Source organism: Aspergillus tanneri, assembly GCF_003426965.1.
Source record: "Aspergillus tanneri strain NIH1004 chromosome Unknown AapTan_2_pilon_pilon_pilon, whole genome shotgun sequence".
Lineage (NCBI taxonomy): Eukaryota > Fungi > Ascomycota > Eurotiomycetes > Eurotiales > Aspergillaceae > Aspergillus > Aspergillus tanneri.
In genome coordinates, this window is record NW_022984629.1 from 5587784 (window position 1) to 5603007 (window position 15224).

The following is a 15224-nucleotide window of genomic DNA, read 5'->3' on the forward strand; positions in this document are numbered from 1 at the left end:
TGAGACTTATGTCTCTGATTCTGTGAATCTGTAATAGCTGTTTTATCTCTCTATGTACCATTTGATCACTTGGTAACTTAACAGGATAATGATAGTACTATTAGTTCCAGGAACCACCGCTGCGGAATAGGTTTCTGCTCCCCTGGTATAGAACGTTGTTATAGAGGTTGCCAAGGTTCCTTGCTGGTGGTGGAGTTGATACTTATATTTGTCTTTTAGGACATTGTGCCAGTGAGAGTATACTGGACGATCGTATAGAATAATCCGTCCGATTGGATTCGATAACGTTTTTATCTCATTCGTGTCTAGATATACATGTATGAACAAACCAGCCCAGAATTTAGTTACTTTGGTCTATTTAAGCTATTCTAATGGATCCCATAAGATAACAAGTCCAACCACTATACACAGTAGTCTAAGAGTGGAGAGTAAACCCAGCTAATACATCCACTCAGCCGCTACAAGCCATACAGGTCAGCAAACGGATCATGACTCGCATCCAGATGTCTCGTATGCTCAATCTCATTAGCGATCGCCTGCGTCGTCTCCTTACCGTACACCTCCTCTACCCAAGCAAGAATAACATCAATCCCAGCAGTCACCCCGGACGCGGTCCAGATATTCCCATCCTTCACCCATCTCGCACGAGGGATCCATTCAACCTTGGGTCCTAAGGCCTGCATCTCATGAAAAACCATCTTATTCGAGGTAGCCTTTCGTCCATCCAGCACCCCAGCGCGAGCCGCTAGTCCAGAGCCCGTGCATACCGTGATCAGGTACTTCAGGGTGGGGTATACCCTTTCAATGAACGCGATGACGTCCAGTACGACCTGGCTGCTGCCGCGCGTCCCGATCCCACCCGGTACAAGGAGCACGTCCAGCGGCGGCGCGGTCGCGAAGGTGTGTGTAGGAACGATCTGTTGGCCGATCACGTGCGGGTTGGTCATCGAGGTTTTGCAGGTGACGGGCTCCATGGTGGAGGATAACACGGCCAGAGTTAATGAGTGTGTCATAGAGAGGACGTTCAGACAGTCTAGGGGACCGAATGCGTCCAGGGCTTGGAAGCCGGGGAATAAGGCAATGCCCACGCGAAGAGTGGATTGATCTAGTATTTTGTGAGTGAAAATACCTAATCGAGGGGAGGTGGAAAGCATACCCGCCATGATTCAAACTTGATGCGCTTTGTCTTGTAAAATGTATACACGACAACGGTGATCGACTGACTTTTTCTAGTCAACAGAGCGATGCGAAGGTACGATATGACTCACTGATTATTCTGTCTCAGGTGGTGTCTACGAGTAGGTATTTATACGAGATCGGCGGAGTTGGGATTTGGGTCAACACCGATCGGAGGTTAATTTGCTTGGCAACTGTTTTATAATCCTGCCCCTCCTCAGTCTTAGTCTCTATTTCCGTCCATGGGTTCCCATCTGCTCAGGCTGTACTGGTCCGTCTTATTACAATGTTGTCTGTCAGTTACTATGCTTGGTTCTCATCTCTCCCATAGAGCTTTCTGTCAATATTTACTGCCCAACCTTCTGGACCTAGACAAGTCTAGTTTTCCCCTACGCAAATGTGACTCTAGAACCTCGTGACTCTTTCTCTGGATACCGCCGTTTCAATAGAGTGCTCACAGGCATAATAATTATATTGCCAGTGAAATAGACAGTGGGAGCGCACAAGTTAGTTTATAGACTAAGGAAATGAAAAAACCTAGAGTACCATCCACAGTAGATAGATTTGGCTTATTCAATCCTGCTTCAGTCCTACGGATATCACGGAAGTAAACTCTTAGTGCTCTCGATAGTCTGCAAAAGACAATCCATCCGGTTCATCATCTCCGTCCATATAGTAGGCACTATGCTCGATCCAGAGACCACTTCTGCCGCATGCCCCTTGACCGTATCCGTCATCCGCGCCCACAGCTGCCATGAGAATACAACAATCATCGACATGTACATAGACGCCTTATCTGACGAGACGGTTGTTTCTGCATCCACGCGTATTGCAGGCGAAGTGAGGACGGAACCCATCTGCACCTGGGGCAGGATGATAACCCAGTCAGGATTCCGCGGCGGCGGTGGCGAATGTCGGATACAGCGCTGCACCAGCGAGAAGATGGTCGTGTATATTCTCAAGAGCCGCGAGTAGCAGGATCCGACCATCAGGGTTGTTGCTTCGTCTGCGAGTCTACCGCTGAGAATCTGCGTGATGATATCGATAAACCCCGTGGTGAGGCGGAAAAGCTCGTCGAATACGAATGGCATCATTTCCCGAGAATTGCATGTGTTTTGACGGGTGGCATCGCTGGGATTATTGCCTCTCTCTGATATAGGGGGGGAAGGGTAGATGCTAGGTCTGATAACGCGATGCTCAGATTTGCTAGCTCGTGGATACTCGTCACGGGAGATGGCGACCGTATGGCTACTATCTCCTGATCCTGGATGAGGTTCGACAACGGGAGGCTGTCTGGAGACCACAGCAGGGACTCTTCCGTCGTGGTTTCGAAGTGGACTCCCTGGTTGAATACATCGCTGTTCGACAGGCGCAGAGGATCCGACGAGTCATCTTGTACCGGCCAGAGGCCCAGGACTGAATCAATGTCGGTCCTTGTAGGGAGCATGGATACATTCGGATTAACGGTAGGCTGCTCTGGTGTTTGCGCAGATTGCCGTTTCTTGGACCCCCGTGGTGCCCGGCGTGCGAATTGACAGATCGTGTCCAGCTTCAGACATCGCTCACAATGCAGCTGTCCGGGCTGTCGTACGCATCGGAGTTTCTGCGCGTGGCAACGATTACACGCCGACCGAGACTTTCTTACTGATATATCCATCGGAGGTGGAACAAAATTGGATCTGGGAGGATGGGAGCAGAAGGAAAAGGATTACCACTGCACGTTCGGCGTTTGCCGGCCGTTCGGCGTTTTCTCTTACAGCCTCCTATGAAGTATATAAACTAGATCAACACACCCTTCAAATATATAGAGATGTCCATTCTTCTGTCGTTTAAAAATGGTGTCTCTTTCTGATATCCACGCTTCCAACGCATGCATTTCCTCCTCCTTTCCCCCCGGTCTCGTCGCGCTCTTCGTAGGCGCCACCAGCGGCATTGGGGCAGCCACGTTGAAAACATTCGCCAAATATGCACATCGACCACGAGCGTACTTCGTCGGTCGCTCGCAGGAGGCAGCCGACCGGATCGTGGCCGAATGTCAGACTCTCAATCCAGAGGGGGAGTATATCTTCATCCGGGCGGACGTGAGTCTCATCCGGGTAGTTGACGAGGTCTGCATGCAGATCCAGACTCGAGAATCCCATTTGAATGTCCTCTTTCTCACTGCGGGCGTTCCCAGTTTGGATCGTAGCGGTATACATACCCACTCACCATGTATTCCGTCTGGGATATTCCACTGACAGAGACCGCAGAGACCTCGGAGAAGCTGCACCTGCTGGCTTCCTTGAATTACTACTCGCGTCTACGGTTCATGACTCGGCTCCTTCCTCTCCTTACCCAGGCTGCTTTCCTTCGTCGTGTGGTGACCGTCGGCGGGGGAGGCTTGGAAGGTCCGCTGGATTCGTCGGATTTTTCTGCTCTTCGAGTTCCCGACGAGCAACTCCGGGGACATCTATGTACCATGATTACTTTGGGTGTGGAGGCTGTGGCCCGGTCGGCGCCCGAGGTGGCATTCATCCATAATTATCCCGGGGGAGTGGACACGCCCTTAGCCCGACGTCAGCAGTACGTTGCTGTCAGTGAAGCTGAATTGATGTCGCCGGAGGAGAGCGGCGAACGACAGTTGTATCTGGTGACGAGTGCTCGGTATGCGCCTCTCCAGGGGACGGAATCCATGCTGTCCGTTAACGGTGCTGGGAGAGCCACGGGGACGACGGGGGAGATAGGCAGTGGGATGTATTCAGTCGGATGGGATGGGGAGAGCACATCCTCGGAGACACTCGCCTTTCTGGCGGGTCTGCGAGAAACAGGGATTGCTGAGCAGGTGTGGGAGCATACGAAGGGGGAATTTATGCGGATTACCCTGTAGTCCTGGTTTTGGATACTGACAAAAATATTTATTTTTAAGCATAAATTTTTATGAACTATTGTACAATAAAACTCTACATAATCGATTCTTCTAGACCGATTACACGTGCAGGCAGACAAGTCAATCACATTCGGAGTATGCCTGGAGGAAACTCGGCGTGGGTCTGTTATTGCGCTGCACTAGATTTTAAATACAATAATCCAGATATCCTCGTAAGATACAATTCGTAATTCAATACATAGATCCCTACATACCCTGCATAGCTCTTAGAGACACCCAAACACCAAAAATAATACAATAATACATTAGAACCGACGCCCACCCGATGGAGTCCCCTCCTGCTCCGTCTCGTCCACCATTTCCACCGTCTGAGACACATCTACCGTCTTGTGGATGTGAATCCCAGTGGCATCTCCCCCGTTGGCCAAGTCCACTGTCCCCGCGTATGAGATCAGGTGGCTCTGATCGGACCCGAAGTCGTGCTCGCGTTTCGATCCCATCGAGAACCCCTTGCTCCCGCTAGCTTTCATCTTGCTCAGCGGTACCGATGATGACTCCTCCTGCTGGTAGTATCGATTCGAGCCGTAGGCTGCATGGCGCAGTTTGCGGATGAGGACGTTGAACGTGGGGAGACAGGCGCAGATAAGTCCGACGCCTCCCTCTGCGTTTCTATATTATATTAGCATTTGTGGTGAATTTCAATACAGGGAAAGGGGATATACCCAGAGAGAATCAGACAGACAAACACGATGGTCTGATCCGGGGAATTCCCATCCCTCAACACCAGAACCAATCGATAGATACTAAACGCCGTGGCCAATCCACCAGCAGATAACATGCCAATCACGCGCAGTTTCTTATTGCGCGACATCTGCAACGACCAGGTCAACGGCAGCGGCAATACAAGGATAATGAAATCGCTGACCACGCTGATCACCGAGTCGGCGATCAGCGCTGCCCGTTGGTCCATACACGAGGCCTCCTTTCGCAGATCCCAGTATGCCGGGATCGGGTCGCACATACGGATCTTGACTATCTCCGCTACGATGTAGTACACCGTCAGACAACCGAGGAGGACGTAGATGAAGATGATTCGAGATTTATACGGGGCGAAGATGCGGATGAGGATGGATAGAAGGGAAATCTTGGTCAGGAGGGCCATAGGGCAGTATAGTACCGTGGCAACGTAGCAGAACTACAAGATTAGTATTGGACAAACAGAGCATGGAGAGGCCCTACCTTGCGATAGAGCAATTGATCCTCAAGAGAGACGTCGGTGATGTGATATCCGCCACCGTATTTGCTCACTTGAGACGTTAGTCTGGAAGTATGAGAGTAAGATGATGAGGGTAAGATAGACTCACCGACAATAGCAATGCTGCAGTACCCCATAAACAGGAGCTACAACAGTCAGAATGGACCCGAGAAATCGCAGAGTCACCTACCCATGCCAGGAAACAGGTCGCTGTCCGAGTCAGTTTCATCAATAAGTAAATCCAGACCATCACATACTGTCTTCAACGGCCAAAAACTGCTTGTAATGCGTGCGGATGCCAAACCGCAAGCCGACAAAAATTGTCACAATCGGAATACACAGACATTGGGTGACCAGATTCACGGTCCGCAGAGCGTCGTGGGGATTCTCAATAGTCATCTTGACGTAGCAGCATACTGCGACACTCAAGATCCAGAGTCAAAAATCCAGGAGCAGGGAACAACGTATATTAAAAACACACAAAAAAAAAACAGGCTATTACCCCATCGTTCCCATTAAGCATTATCTCTGTTGCCGGACCCAGCAGACCAATACGAGAGATCGATAGTCCGTTTCTTCGTTTGGAATCCCAAGTGGAGTCCAACATGGACCCTGAGGTTCCGATGGACCCGCATGGACATAAAAGGGCAACATTATGGCATATCTCTGATCTGCGACGGCTGGCAGAAGTCAAAAAACTGGGACAAACCAAGATTCATTGTATTAAGTGCTATTTAGTCCCGCCAGGACGGCAGAGGAGGAGAGAGGATTGACCCTGAGACGAGTTCTCGTTCGGCTAACATTGGTGGGGTACGAGCTCGTGATAAGCCCTGTTAATGCTCCAATACATGGATGCTACAAAACGAACTACTCCGTATGCAGATTACTCCTCCAAGACCCGATCCAAGTCAATAGTGCATACAATATACGCAGAACTATTCTACTTTAACACGAGCGCGGAAGCCGGCAGAGAATTCTCGCGAAACTAATCAGTGCCGGTGGACTCGGTCACCGCACCATCCAGAGTCTAGTGGCAGAAGTGGAGCATCACCGCAAGCAATCAGGATCAATTGACTGCTCGCTTAGATGACTAGTACCAACATCCTTATTACGGAGTAGTGCATTACATTTGTGGTAGTGGTGCCCAGATCCATGTAACTGTGGTGGTTTCATCGGGTACACAAATCAACGATAATCCAGTAGATCCGCAAAAAGTTTCATCCCGCATACTTCGACTGACTTCCACGATGTCAGATAAGCTACAGTACAGTAGTGCCGTTTCCCAGCATGTTTCTGGCACAATGTGACAATGCATTAGGCAACAGATTAAGTAAATCAAGACCCGAGGAAAAGGACACGATTTGTTAGTGCTCTGCTACTATCCCTAGTCAATCTTGGCGTGGTCAGACCGTTGCCTTGGTTGCTATAGTACTCTTATTTTCTCTTTTTATTAGTCGTCGTCCTTTTTGCTTTTTATTTTTATTTTCGTTTTTACCTTCCTTCCCAATCGTGCGTCACCCCCTCCCCTGTGCCCGAGTAGCTTTCCCATCTGTAGACCCAAAATCCACCTTTATCTTCAGGATGACGATCCGCAAGCTGGATGAAGAGAATTCCAAACTCTTCGAGCCTCTGAGCATCAATAATGGCAAGATCCAGCTGCGGCACCGCGTCATCCATGCTCCAATGACCAGGAACCGCGGCGTGCCCGTCAACGTCACGAGCACCCCCGAGAATCCCAATCGCGTCTGGTATCCAGGGGACCTGATGGTCGAGTATTATCGTCAACGTACAACCCCTGGCGGGTTGATCATCTCGGAAGGTATTCCACCGTCCCTAGAGGTAAGCAGCTCTTCACTTTAACCTTTTTAAGCTTTGGGAAGATATTTCCGACCCAGGGATCGTCGTCCCAATTTTCAGACTGCCTTCATATGCTTTATGCTTTCCCACTATCGATCGATCTATCTATCCATCTCGATCTAACCCCGCTTTGCAGAGTAATGGCATGCCGGGCGTTCCCGGTCTCTTCACTGAGGAGCAGGCATCCGGGTGGAAAAGGGTCGTCGATGCGGTCCACGCCCAGGGAGGTTACATCTACGCTCAATTATGGCACGCTGGTCGTGCTGCCATCCCTCAGATGACGGGATCGCCCGTCGTATCCGCCTCGGCCAGCGTCTGGGATGACCCGGAGGAATGCTACACCCATCCCCCCGTGGGATCGACGGTGCCTGTACGATACGCCGACCATCCGCCGATCGAGCTGTCCGTCGAGCATCTGAAGCGCACCATTCGCGACTACTGCCAGGCCGCCGAGACCGCCATGCGCATCGGGTTCGACGGTGTCGAGCTGCATGCGGGCAATGGCTACCTACCCGAACAGTTCCTCAGCTCCAACGTCAACCGTCGCACCGACGAGTACGGTGGCTCCCCGGAGAAGCGGTGCCGCTTCGTATTGGAGTTGATGGATGCGCTGGCGCAGTCCGTCGGCCAGGAGAACCTGTCCATTCGTCTGTCGCCGTTTGGACTGTACAACCAGGCGCGCGGCGAGCAGCGCGTGGAGACCTGGACCTTCCTGTGTGAATCTTTGAAAAAGGCGCTTCCGAATCTGTCGTATGTGAGCTTTATCGAGCCGGTAAGTATATCACATGAAAGAAAGAAAAAATGAATGGATGAATGGATCCTGACATGTGACAGCGATACGAGCAAATCTTCAGCTACGAAGAAAAAGACAAGTTTCTGAGCAGCTGGGGCCTCTTGAATGTGGATTTGACTCGCTTCCGTCAGATTTTTGGTTCGACCCCTTTCTTTTCCGCCGGCGGATGGAACCAGTCCAACTCGTGGGGCGTGCTGGAGGAGGGTCGCTACGATGCCCTTCTCTATGGCAGGTTCTTTACCAGCAATCCGGACCTGGTCGATCGTCTGAAGAAAGGTATCCCCTTGGAACCATATCACCGTGGTCGCTTCTATGGTCCATTCGAGGATAATGCGGCTTACTATGTGGATTATCTTCCGGCCCAGTAGATGACGTGGCACGGTCCATGTATATAAACTTGGACGGCCCACAATATCAGTTCCTGCATTGTATTAGCCGGTCAAAACGTTCCACGGTAGATGTTTGTACTTTGTAAGGGACGGCTCCATCGTTTGTCGAATTAGCGGCTCCGAGCAAAATTTCCTATTCAAGTAGTTTTGACGGTTCAGATTCTGCACGAAAAGACATTTTACACAATATGCACGACAGCCTACTGAGTCAAGGGATGGTTTAAATATATTGATTTATACTCAGGTCCATGGAATTCCATTTCAACGACGAAAACGCCCTGTGAAAAGTTGAAAATATGCCAAGATACCCGTGGGCATCGGAACCGCGGCAAGGGACTCCGGTGGGACCGCGGTGGGACCGCGTAGGTCGTAATGTCCAGGATTGACTGCCATCCTCGTCATTAATTGCATATTAATTGCTTTGTCATCGTCAAATCTCTGTTGGATGCTCATACAGCACTATGAGCCAGTAAATCCTCAGCAACACATACCCATGTTGATCGACTTGAAACTCAGTTCAAGAGGATCGAGCAGCAGCATGGAACTCTGAGTGGATTCACTGCAGTCTTTTGCCTTTGTCGCTACAGTCTGTAGCATGCTTGGGATGGTAAATAGTCAGAGTCTGGGAATATTCTATGAATAGCCTGGATATTGAGATATATATACCTCCCTTGATAACGCACCCTATTGTCCAGTGGAGGCAAAATACAAGTAGAAAACTTTATAGAGCATTAATTAAGCAGCTGCCTACTCCATATCATGGCTAGACTGGTAGATATATTGCACTAACATTACGGACCAAGAGTTAATCGTCGATGCTCAGGATTGTTGCGCTCGTTCCAGAACAATGCCGACAGAATGGATAACAGCGCGAACCTGTCCTCCATAGTCGCAGTCTACCACCTACTATATCTATCTCAACATCGCAGAGTTTGTCTTCATCTATATCGCAGCAGCTAACTTTTGGATGAGCGAATTACATGCAACCTGCGTCGAGCGCATCTGAAGCCATCATTCGCCAAAACATCGCCTTTTTCTATACTCTCGACGCTGGGGAGGTCACTGCGCGTATCACGTCCGATATGAACGGGCTTGTACTATGATCTGGTTCGGATGGGAGTTTGGAGGAGGTCTTGAAGCTACACAATAGGAGATTAGGGAGCTATGTTTCGAACGTAAACTCTTAGATATTGTCGGCTTCACCGCGATAAATGCATTTTATATTGGCTTTGCATTTATTCATGACGAGACAAAGGAGTGATACACATAGGTACTTTAGCGCTTGAATAGTGTTATAAGATAGCTAAACATAGGCAATCCAAAGGTAATTTTAGTAAGAATAAAGGCTCAATGGTGCAATTAAAGCAGTCTTTACTTGGTCAGATAGTATTATTTATATCTGGTGTGGTCCTTACCTTAGACATCTCGTTCAGCTCAACGCAGTGACGTGATGCTTATGTAGTTTGCAGGCAGACTGGATTCAATGAGAAAGGACTGAGGGCACAGGGCTAGGGCTCGGAAGCACGCCACCATATTCTCGCTCACCATAACAACGCCCTTCTACCTTCTTCCTTTCCTCCCTATCTTAGTATTTTTGATATAGGACTCAATATGATTTAGTAATCTGATCTGCCTACAGTCACATCTGGCATATTAAGAAGAACCTCTTTGTGAAATGCCGGCCACCCTCAACATTGGGGACAAAAAAAAAAAAAGTCAAAAAACTAAAAGGGAAAAAGGGGAAAATAATTGAAGGCCCTTTTAAAGTCGAGCTTAACCAAACATTGATGTGCTAGTACATTTGTTTCTATTTATTATAAGCATATTAAATTGTATACTCACAATGGAGAGCAAGGATAGGCAACCGTACTAAGCATATAGAAAGTATGATCCATTGGTCAGGAATTTCAAGAAGAATAAAAAGAAACTTGTATTATGCTAGGATATGTTGAACCTAATATCACACAGCTTTCCCATCCAGTAGTTATGAGTTTTCTATGCACAAGGAGTTAGCTGTGGGCTGCGGGATGGTCCGGGCAGTTAAGAGCTTATATGCTAGAATTGATTTGGAATATTCTGCAGTGGGTAGGAGCTCAACTACTACAGAATGGTTCACCAGCTGACCTGAATATTCTAGTGTTTTTGCACGAAATCTATGGTCTGAGTAACCTGAGGTAAGTTCCAAAAAATGTTTAACATACTTTTATTTATTTGCAGTATTCTTGTTACTATAGCTGCGGCCTGCATGAAAGCTGAATTGGAAGAATATGTGGTACGATAGGAAGATAGCCGTGGCTCAGTTAACTGATGTCTATCTACAGTCTACCGACTTACTTCCCTCAGCCAGACGGCAATCTCCGTCGCCAGTCGCTCAGGCTGATCAAACATAATCAAATGACCAGCCTCCCCGATCAAAACAACCTCCCTTGCCCCAACCGCGCTGGCTAATTTCTCAGCCCGATCAACAGGAATCCACCTATCCTCCTTCCCCCAAACAACCTTCACTGGCATCGCACTCCCAACCTCCGCATATCGCCCCTCGACCTCCTCTGCATGCCACTGATCAGCCTGTACGATCTGCCGGATAAATGCCGCCTGGCCTTGACTTCCGCCCGCAATCCACGGCTTCACCAGCATGTCTTCAACATATTTTGGGAGAGGCTTGAATGACGCATCTTGTATATATGCACGCACCATACCCTGGAAGATTGCATCCGGGATGGAAGTGAAGACGGACGGATTCTGCGCAACAAGCCGGAAAAATGGACTGCCGAAGGGGCGGACAGCGACGACGTCTACAAGACATAGGCTCGCGTATAGGCAGCCGTGGAGGAGATTCGCACGTAGGGTGATGAGCCCGCCGTTATCGTGAGCGACGACGTGGGGAAGTCGGTCAGAGGTAAAGTTCCATGAATGGTATAGGGCGGCAAATGCCTCTGCTTGACCGGCTAGAGATGCATCGAGTTCAGATATCTTATCGTCTGCGGATGTGGGGGCCTGAAGAGGCCTACGGCCAGGAGATTCGCCGAATCCCGGGTTATCGAAGAGATAGATCTTGTACCGCGAGGACAGGGCCTTCACGTAGGGCTGCCAGACGTATGAGGACCAGGGGGTGCCGTGAACGAAGATCAGTGGGGGACTGCTGTCTGGTCCGATGCTTGTCCACTGGATGGAGTGTTCGTGAGTATCACTTCTGTGAGTGAAGCGTTCAGTCAAGACAATTGACTCGGATGCCATTATTGTGTTTTCCAGTTCTCTGACAAAGCCCAACCCCCCGCGCCCTTTAAATAATTGTCTGCACCAAAATGAATACGAGGTCAACGCTTACCTTATCCACAGAATTAATTAGGTAACTATTGGTATGTGGTGTCGGTTAAGGAGAGAATCAGGTTTTACGCTAACAGCTGCCATCTCTTAGGCTCCCGTCACTGTGGCCCTGATTTGGTGACTGGCTCAATTTCTCCCAGATGAATATCTATTCACCCCTCTGAGGCTGCCCTATCATTTGCTCCTAGGAACTCAAGGGTCATCCCTGCTCGGGTTAGGTTGATCTTGGAAGGTTTATAGCATCTACTTTTCAGTTCTTATTCTACTGCACTTCCCTGCTTTGGAATTGGTTTGTTAGATCATTTGTTGACAGAGTAATCTAAGATAAGCTGCCTTAACTTAGAAGGTTGGCCGACATTATTTAATAAGAGACACTGAAATGTTAACTACGTAGTTACCACTACTTTGCCCCATGAGTCACACTAAATAAAAAAGAATAAAAAAATAAAAATACAATAATAAAAAATAATTAAGGGAAAAATGAGTCGAACAACTGTTGGTCGATATGTGTCAACTAATTATCCTGCTCTAACGACCAGCCATCCAACGAACTAACGAAAGTGAACCCACCTAACTAGTTAACATTAAGTTAGTTAACTAACATGAGGCTTGTTATTATGTAATAATACCCCTCCTGGGACGGTTTTCTCAAGACGGGATCTGTCTCAAGACATGATTGGTTGTTTGAGCTCCCACTCCATAGATGCCCCACTGTCGACAATAGGGACAGTAGGGGCTACGCTGTATAGGATAATAGGGCTAATGGGGTTAATTAGCCCGAGAGATTAAATGACTCTAGCCCTTTATCTGATCTGTTATTGCTATTTTTTATTGCATATATAACTATATTATATTAATTAAAACCCTTTATATTCAAGAATAATGGATATATGTCACGGGTTAAACTCGGTATGGTGCTCAGACTAAAACCTTCGCTACTATATAAGGCGCTAGATGAAAGATCAGTCGTCTTGTACCTTATATAGCCAAGCGGCTTTATCTCCACTAGCAGAGACAACCAAATACTTAGTATAAATAATATAATACGTACATACATGTGTTATGATACATCTATGTGTATATACATATATATACATCTCGGGAATAACTGCTAAATAGAGTTGACACGAATATGTTCAAAAAGGAGAGTGGCAGCTGTCAATTTTAGAGGTGATTGTGCAAGCTGACTGTCCGTAGCGGATTCGGTGGTGTTCTTTTCGTGGTATTTAACTGGAGCTAGCTTCCTAGTAATTCGGCTGCTTTTGCATTGCCAGGTTAGAAACTATTCCCGGTCAGTAAGTGGTTAATCCTACTTTCTTCAACCATATTACTACCACTTAACAAGGCTTCCTGGTTAGCCAAGGGGGCTTCATGATCGCCTTCAGACTCATAGTCGCTAGTATACATAAATTGAACTAGCCGCTTTACTGTGCTAGGCTAGAAATGATCCATAGTGATGGTATTAGTTTCTGATTCCTATATTCCCGTGGTAAGCAAGTCCATTATTTCGAACTGACTACTTTTATATAGAACGTTCTTTGGATCCTCCCTGGATTGCTGCTTTCATGACTGGAGATTGGCTACAGACAATGGCTTTATGGATCTTGAATTTCATCCCCTTGCAGACGAGCTTGAGATCTCTGAACTCGCATGATGCCATCATCTTGGACAGGATAGAGCCTCGGTCCTTAGTTGACATCGTGGTTTATATTAAACGCAACCAGACTGTAGGAAGGGATTTCGTGAGAAAAGTATTTGGAATTAGGACATTAATATTAACATACATCTTTTGCCTCGTAGTCCTCTGTACTACGGAGAGAATCAAAATCAGCAAGCCGCGAACGGCAAAGGAGCAAGTGCCATTATCATCACAACATTATGTTGTAATTATTTTAACCTAATTCATTACATACTTTTGCCATGACGCAGTTTGTGTGCAACCGGATTATTGTACATAAACACGGGTTGGCCCGGCACATCTCTGTAACCAGGTAAGGAGACTTCGCATTAAATAATGTAGTATGGACTGTAGGATATTAATATAAAAACTGCGTAGTAAGTCAATCAAAATATTTTTCGGAACCATGATGGGGTGCTCGGAAATGAACATGCAAGTATTAAAAATAGCTAGAGCACCTATAGTCTTTATCCAAAACGTGTCCCAATGGCCGTTAATACCTTAGAAGGGCCTTGATATCTTCAGCAATGGATTTCCTACCGATTCATGCGACATTGACTTCTCCGTCCATGACTCCACTAAGCCCTTCCCAAAAGAGCAGTTGAACAAATACGACATCATCCATCTACGTATGTTTTCTTTTATACTCAAAAGTTAGATTTCAGTAGAGTTATGGCCAATGTCTTTGAGCTTCTACGCGAGTGACTCTGTACCAAATCAACTCCAACTAGAGCATAAAATAAAATGTATAATTTCACGTATCGTGGTGTGCTCACTAATTATTTTCATTAACTGTACGCCCTGGCGGATATCTCCAGTGGAAGAATGTCTATTTTTTATAAGGGCAGCAAATCGACCAGTCCCAAGATTTAATAAAACTATGAACTTGGTGGCTGAATATACCCCGCAAGCTAAGTTCTCCATGCGGGTGTCAGAGTCCCTGATTCAGAATTCCGTTAGTAGGATTGCCCTAATTCTAGGATGACTGGAATAACTGTGGACGAGTGTACACAGGAGTACTAAGAGCTCATGTGCAAAATTTTCGACGTGCGCTAGCCAGGAAAGGCCAGGAATTGTACTTAATGGGGCACTTTGTACAACACCTCACACTTGGAAAGCATCATCAAGGCCAGCGTACAAAAAAACTCAGAACTGCCGACGTCCCTCTCCAAGATGAGGAAAGCCGCTGCAAAGTGTAACACCCCCCTGTTCCGTCCATGAAAAATGCCCTCTAACATTGTTTCAGTATTGTCACGTCCATCCAGAAAGATGCACCCAACAACAGAGGCCCTGTTTTTCTCCAGTCCTACAAAAACCCAAGAGAGTCGTCTCTTCTACCCTGTATTCGAATCTGGGAAGCAGTCACGCAACGTCCGCTGCGCTGCTAGGATATGAGTTGGTCGATGGTGGACTGGGAACCAACAATCTCCTAGGATGGTATGACAGACCTCTTGGCTACCCATTGCTCATTGTTGACGTGAAACTTTATAGGCTCTGGACCAAAGTCCTAGGTGTCTCCGGCCCTGCGCGCTCCATTGACTGCTTCCTTAGTATTGGAACTGGTATCTCGGCAAACAGTCCTTTACATATCTACCCAATGTCCGGGAAATAGGTTTTATTTCATGGTGGGCAGCTAGAGATTAGTTAAGTCTGCTTCGTCGTTCGCCAGTGCTGCAACCAACTCCGAGATGACGCACATAATTTTTCGAACACTTGGATGTATTCGCGCCGTAGGCAAATATGCACAAGTACTGGAGACTCAATGTTTCCCAGAGAGTTGGTAGTGATGATTACATTGTCGTTGGAGATCTGGATGACCTTGAAGTATTGGACAATCTGATGACGATGACTGAAGCGTATATCAAGGAGAACCAGAAGGCAAT

At 47.5% G+C, this 15224-nt stretch overlaps 6 protein-coding genes across 6 annotated transcripts; 2 read left to right on the top strand and 4 right to left on the bottom strand.

The window, feature by feature from the left end:
- Positions 1–458: 458 nt before the first annotated feature.
- On the bottom strand, positions 459–1163 carry ATNIH1004_001754 (DJ-1/PfpI family protein; the record flags this gene model as incomplete). Its single annotated transcript, XM_033566449.1, has 1 exon — positions 459–1163. One exon carries the CDS (start codon positions 1161–1163, stop codon positions 459–461), a length of 705 nt encoding a protein of 234 aa, XP_033432206.1.
- A 612-nt stretch (positions 1164–1775) lies between these two features.
- On the bottom strand, positions 1776–2833 carry ATNIH1004_001755 (Zn(II)2Cys6 transcription factor domain-containing protein; the record flags this gene model as incomplete). Its single annotated transcript, XM_033566450.1, has 2 exons — positions 1776–2307; positions 2367–2833. 2 exons carry the CDS (start codon positions 2831–2833, stop codon positions 1776–1778), a joined length of 999 nt encoding a protein of 332 aa, XP_033432207.1.
- Positions 2834–3011: 178 nt separating this feature from the next.
- Positions 3012–4042, top strand: ATNIH1004_001756 (uncharacterized protein; the record flags this gene model as incomplete). Its single annotated transcript, XM_033566451.1, has 2 exons — positions 3012–3366; positions 3426–4042. The coding sequence occupies 2 exons, from the start codon at positions 3012–3014 to the stop codon at positions 4040–4042; spliced, it is 972 nt and encodes a 323-aa protein (XP_033432208.1).
- Positions 4043–4347: 305 nt separating this feature from the next.
- On the bottom strand, positions 4348–5696 carry ATNIH1004_001757 (uncharacterized protein; the record flags this gene model as incomplete). Its single annotated transcript, XM_033566452.1, has 6 exons — positions 4348–4711; positions 4765–5237; positions 5282–5349; positions 5407–5443; positions 5488–5507; positions 5555–5696. The coding sequence occupies 6 exons, from the start codon at positions 5694–5696 to the stop codon at positions 4348–4350; spliced, it is 1104 nt and encodes a 367-aa protein (XP_033432209.1).
- A 1182-nt stretch (positions 5697–6878) lies between these two features.
- Positions 6879–8315, top strand: ATNIH1004_001758 (alkene reductase; the record flags this gene model as incomplete). The annotated part of the gene is made up of 3 exons (XM_033566453.1): positions 6879–7136; positions 7291–7926; positions 7989–8315. The coding sequence occupies 3 exons, from the start codon at positions 6879–6881 to the stop codon at positions 8313–8315; spliced, it is 1221 nt and encodes a 406-aa protein (XP_033432210.1).
- A 2343-nt stretch (positions 8316–10658) lies between these two features.
- On the bottom strand, positions 10659–11573 carry ATNIH1004_001759 (alpha/beta fold hydrolase; the record flags this gene model as incomplete). The annotated part of the gene is made up of 1 exon (XM_033566454.1): positions 10659–11573. The coding sequence occupies one exon, from the start codon at positions 11571–11573 to the stop codon at positions 10659–10661; it is 915 nt and encodes a 304-aa protein (XP_033432211.1).
- Positions 11574–15224: the final 3651 nt, after the last annotated feature.